The sequence below is a fragment of the Nanorana parkeri genome, unplaced genomic scaffold, assembly GCF_000935625.1.
Source record: "Nanorana parkeri isolate BGI_ZX_2015 unplaced genomic scaffold, ASM93562v1 scaffold155, whole genome shotgun sequence".
Classification (NCBI taxonomy): Eukaryota; Metazoa; Chordata; class Amphibia; order Anura; family Dicroglossidae; genus Nanorana; species Nanorana parkeri.
In genome coordinates, this window is record NW_017306423.1 from 748,779 (window position 1) to 754,359 (window position 5,581).

A 5,581-nucleotide genomic window follows, 5' to 3' on the forward strand; every position below is an offset into this window, starting at 1 on the left:
AATGGCTGAGGATAACTCTTGGAACTTCTCCGATGAGCAGCTATTGGGAGGGAGAGGGGAGTCTGTCGCCCCCTGCTGTCCATTTATGTCAATTGTATAACAAAAAGGGGAAAAAAAATATTGCGCCGCTTCTTTCCACCAATCACATTCTACCATTTCTTTCTAGTATAAGTTACAAACTTTACATATATTTAAACCCAAGAACAAATATTTAACATATTGCAGCTCGCCGGTTCTTAGATGAGGCGGCTGCATTCGTTTTCTTTCTGCAAGTACATGAAATACCTGTTGGTCCCGATAGTCCTTGTAACTTATCCTGTTTCCCAGTTATAAATAAGGATGAGCTCAGGTTTGGACTGAACCTGATCCGAATCTGAGCTCCCCCGAACGTGGAAGGATACTCCTCCTGTGCCGCCCAGTCAGCTGCGGACAGGGAATCCCCCACCCACAGCAGTGATGTCATCAACCTTATATGGCCATAAGCCTTAGACATTTACCTAATATGGTCATGTGGCCATATAAGGCAAATGACGTTGGCACAAGCATCCCGACCAATTGTTTACAGTCAGCTGCGGAGCAGGGGAATGCCCCAAACCACAGCTGATTGGGCGGCAGGTCCATGTAGCTTCCATGTGTGGATAAGCTCAGGTTCGGACCGGGATCGGTCCAAATCTGAACTCATCCCTAGTTATAAACTACCCCCTCCTCTTCATATAACAGAGATGAAGAGGGGAGGGGGTGTTTTTGTAGTCCAAATTAGAAGAGCAGCCTAAGGTGACAACTCTGCTCTTCAGGAGATACAGAATGGTGAATGAGCGTTGTCACCCTAGGACAGGAAGCATCACCGGTTGAAAATAAAAGAAAAAAGCCTAATAAATGGGAAAAAAGCCTTATAAAGAGGAAAACTAATGCAGCCGTCACATCTAAGGGCTGGTAAGCTGCAATGTATGACTTTATTTTTTGTTTTTGGGTTATCTGCTGCAGCCAACAGGTTACTTGTCTTCCGATAATTAATGAATCAGTCACATTTAATGTCAATGTACTTGTGTCAAAGCATTTCATTTGGTCTCAAATATATACGAAATAAAAAAGGATATGTCCAACCAAAACAGATTTTGTGTTTTAATAAATGCCCAAGAATTAAACTGCCTGTGTTCTAAATTCCCCGGTCTGTACACTGGCTGTGCCCATTATGAGGGTCTCCAACCATCCCTGTGCTGAGTTCCCGGGTCTGTACACCTGCTGTGCCTATTATGAGGGGTTCCCACCATCCCTGTGCTGGGTTCCTGGGTCTGCACACCTGCTGTGCCCGTTATGAGGGTCTCCCACCATCCCTGTGCTGGGTTCCTGGGTCTGCACACCTGCTGTGCCCATTATGAGGGGCTCCCACTATCCCTGTGCTGAGTTCCCGGGTCTGTACACCTGCTGTGCCCATTATGAGGGTCTCCCACCATCCCTGTGCTGAGTTCCCGGGTCTGTACACCTGCTGTGCCCATTATGAGGGGTTCCCACCATCCGTGTGCTGAGTTCCCGGGTCTGTACACCCGCTGTGCCTATTATGAGGGGTTCCCACCATCCGTGAGTTGAGTGACTGGGTCTGTACACCTACTGTGCCCATTATGAGGGATTCCCACCATCCCTGTGCTGAGTTCTCTGGTCTGTATACTAGGGATGCACCGATACCAGTTTGTTGGTATCGAGTACGAGTACAGATATTTATATATCGGTACTCGCCGATACCGAGTACCGATACCGGTACTTCCCCTAGCATGGTGTCGGCTTCCTGGGCAATGAAGAAACCTGCAGCGGGTAATGACATGCCGCTCGGCTCCTTGATTGCCTGGGAAGCCAGCTCCATGCTGTTTGGCTGGCAGCTTCCCAGCCAATCAGCATGGAGCCGGCCAATCAGCATGGAGCCGGCTTCCTGGATAATCAGGAAGCTGGGCAGCGAGTCATTACCCGACGCCCGGCTTCCTGATTGGCCGGAAAGCTGGCTCCATATTCCTTTGCGGCACTGCCGTCAGAGGAAATCTCCCTCTGACCAGACGTTCGGGTATCGGGGGTAAGTATCGGAGCATTTGGATGAGTACTCGGTATAATAATCGGTATTGGCACCAATACCGATACTAGTATTGGTGCATACCTACTGTATACCTTTTGGGCCCATTATGAGGGGCCCCCATCATCCCTGATGGATTTTTTATTTATTTTATATGATGGAGAAATTAAAGACAAATAAAGTTGGGTGGCAACAACCAAAACTCGCAGGTGGGAGTAACTTCAACTCCTTGGCAGGAATGGTGGGTAGATGGGCAACACAGTGGTCAGCACTTCTGTCTCCCAACACTGAGGTCCGTAGTTCAAGTGCTGGTCAGGACACAACCTGTATGGACCCTGCATGTTTGTTCTGCCTGTGCTTGCACGGGTTTCCCCCCATACACCAAAGACTTACTGATAGGATATCTGGCCCTAGTGTGATATTTTACTGAGCATGCCCAAGATGGCTGCCTCACCATCTACCCCCAAAAGCAGGTATTGCACTTTGAGTCCCCAGGGAGAAAACTGTTATAAAGATATAAATTGCGCTATCGCATCATCCCAGGGCTGACTCAGCTATAAACAAAGTATCACCTCTGATGCTGACACTACAGTGCTGCTCAATGTTCTCCCTCGTGGAGAGGAAGCTGCACCCGAGCATATGCGGTGCAAGGATCTCCCTGCTTCCATTATTTTGTGGATCTGTGCACTTCCTCCACTCCTTCTGCTGCTTCTTTTTGATCAGCCACTCATCAGAGAGGCAGCTCTGACATAAGCAAAGCCCTGCCTCTACCAAGATGGCGGCCTTTGCATAGCGTGCAAAACAAGTCATCTTGAGTCCGTAATGCGGAAAAGATCAGCTGTTCTTTTGTCACCACTCTCACAGAGCTTACCATCTGAACAATGTAACATCATCATTGCTTGCTGGACGCAATGCATGATGGTATATGTGGTCCTGAGAAATGGAGATTGCATCACATCAAGCAGCAGGGAAAGAGATGCAAAGCACACTGGGAATCCAGGAAGTTGTTGGAAGTAATGGGCAGATGGAAGTAGGGCTGCCACCTTTTCTTCAAGCGAAACCCGAACACTCAAGCGACGCGCTGACATTTTTATGGGGAGAATGAGTCGTGGCTTAATCATTTGTAAATAGCGCCACCCATTTATGTGTAAATATCACAGTTGAGACTATTTTCAGTGGGGGGGCCAGTAGCCCCTATCTTAATTTTGGTTGCCCCTGTCTGACTGACATCATGTGTCCGGGTTTCTGCTGCCATGAAACCCGGACACAGCATTCAAAACCCGAACTGTCCGGGTGAATCCTGGACAGGTGGCAACCCTAGATGGAAGGCACATCTGGACGTGTTCAAATGAGACGACTGGTTGTGCCGCAGGGCTATTCTCCTCTGGCGATGCTTTTCTTCATATAAATAAAAGTTCAGGAGGAATTAAATTGTCACATGGGGTCTCCATGGGTCCGGATTTCATACTTTCTTTGCAAAAGTTTTTCTATGCTTGAGAAAGACCCAGCAATCATTTTGTAAAATAAACTTTCACCAACATTTTTATATAGGTTGAGAAATCCCTGCAGCACCTGTGCACAGAAAACATGATGACACATATCTTTTACAAGGCTGACATGCCCTGACCTTAAAAGACCTTGCCCATAGCTTTGCCCATTTTAATCATGGCCGCTCAGGTTCCCCCTTAGCTCCACCTCTCACGTCGAGTCTTGCAAAACGTCAGAGCCAGCGATAGGTCGCAAAGCCGACCGAAGCATGCGGCATGTTATCGGAGCTCTGAGTCGTGATTGGACGGCAGCGAAGGCAGGAGAAGAAGGTGATTGGTCGGCAGGCTCTTGGAGACGCTGATTGGTTCCGGCTCGGGTCGGTGTCACACAGGCGGCAGGAAAGATGGCGCTGCGGGCTCTGGTCGGTGTCAAGCGGGTCATAGACTATGCGGTGAAGGTGAGAGTGGGCTGGGGCCGGTTGAGTGAAGGAGACGGGTCTGTGCTGTGGAGGGGGGTCTGGAATGAGCCCCTTTTTATTCTCACCCTTTCACTACATAACTAAAGGGGATAAAGAGAACCTGTCACCGAGGAAAGTGCCCCAGTCATGGCTGGGCTATTTCTGGTATCAGTGTGTATATATATATATATCTATCTATCTAAGGCTGGCCCTGCAGCTTTAAAGTGATATAAAGTTGCTTGGTGTGAGCTTGTCCTTAGAGCCTGACTCTTCAACTTGAATGTTGGGGAGGGGGTCAAAGGAAAGGTCACCGGAAGGCCCTGTCACCTCTCTTGCCTGATTTGGTTTCAGGTAGAGCTGGATCTCAGAGGTATTACTTACACTTTAAGTGAAGCAGGATTAAAAGCGACCCTGTCGCCGGATTATTCATGTCATCAACAATCGTCCCGTAAGATTATATGTGCATGTAATGAATTTTATTTATGTTACCTAAGCATGAAAGCCTGCCTTGTGTGGGATGGCGCCATCTTGTATGTGATGTCAGCAGCCCCAGTGGACTTGGAGCCGCCATCATTGCTCCTCCAGCAGCTACTTAAAGAAGCAGGTGAGTGGCAGAGGAGCTGGGCCAACTTCCATATGGATGCATTGGTACATACTGGAGATGCCTCGATACATCGGCCGAAAATGGCACTTTTGCCAAAATGGCAAAAGTGCAATTTTTCTGCCGATAAAGCGGCACATCTGTGTATTCTCTCCTCCTCTCTAGACGCTGCCCTGTGTCCCAGCGGGGAGGAGAGAAACTGTCACAGGCGGCCGAGCGCTGCGGGTTGGAAAACGCTGTGAGCGGCCGGTCTCTTTCCTCCCCACACCGCTTAGCCTCCTGTGACAGATCAGGAGAGTGGTGTGTGGGCGGAGACAGCTCTCGATGCTGTCACAGGAGGCCGGCCAGAGATGCGGGGAAGAAGTCAGCTGTCAGATCGAGCTCTCCTCCCTGCACCGCTCGCTCAGCCTCCTGTGACAGCCAGCCAGTCAGGATGGAGAGCGAGTCGACGATCAGTGATGAGTGTTTGTAAATAATTGAGGACATAGTATGTTTACTATATTCTCAATTATGAATGAATGGGAAGCGGTCTACATCACCTCCTGTTCATTCATGATTGTGGTTATAGTAAACATGCTCTGTCCTCATGTTATCAATGAACAGGAACACTCATAGAGGATTCCTGATCATTGATAACAGGGGATGCAGCATAAGAGATGGAGGACTCTGTGTTCTCAATCTATTTTTCTATTTTAAAAGGGAAATACCAGGGGTCTGTTTAGATCCCTAATATTTCCCCGAAGCCCCTAAAAAGCAAAGTAAAAAAAACTTTAATAAAACAATGGGCACGTGGGAGTTGTGGAAGATAGCGGCAGCAGCACTGCGCCATGCATTGGGCCAGATAAAGAAAGCAGAGGGTGACTCTCGGTGAAGATTCTTGGGGAAGTGTATGAGAGCTCCTTCCAATAACATCCAATTATCGGTGGAATTCTGAGTCTACGTATTGGTTTTCTTCTTTTTTTTTCAGTCATTGCTG

General features: G+C 48.4%; 1 protein-coding gene across 1 annotated transcript in view; it reads left to right on the forward strand.

Moving 5' to 3' along the window:
- The first annotated feature begins 3,898 nt into the window (after positions 1 to 3,898).
- The window catches only part of ETFB (electron transfer flavoprotein beta subunit), a 63,671-nt gene continuing 61,988 nt past the window's right edge, over positions 3,899 to 5,581 (forward strand). Inside the window, exon 1 of the mRNA XM_018554384.1 lies at positions 3,899 to 4,004. Coding sequence (XP_018409886.1) covers positions 3,951 to 4,004 — 54 coding nt within the window. The 5' untranslated portion in view covers positions 3,899 to 3,950. The remainder of the gene's footprint in view (positions 4,005 to 5,581) is intronic.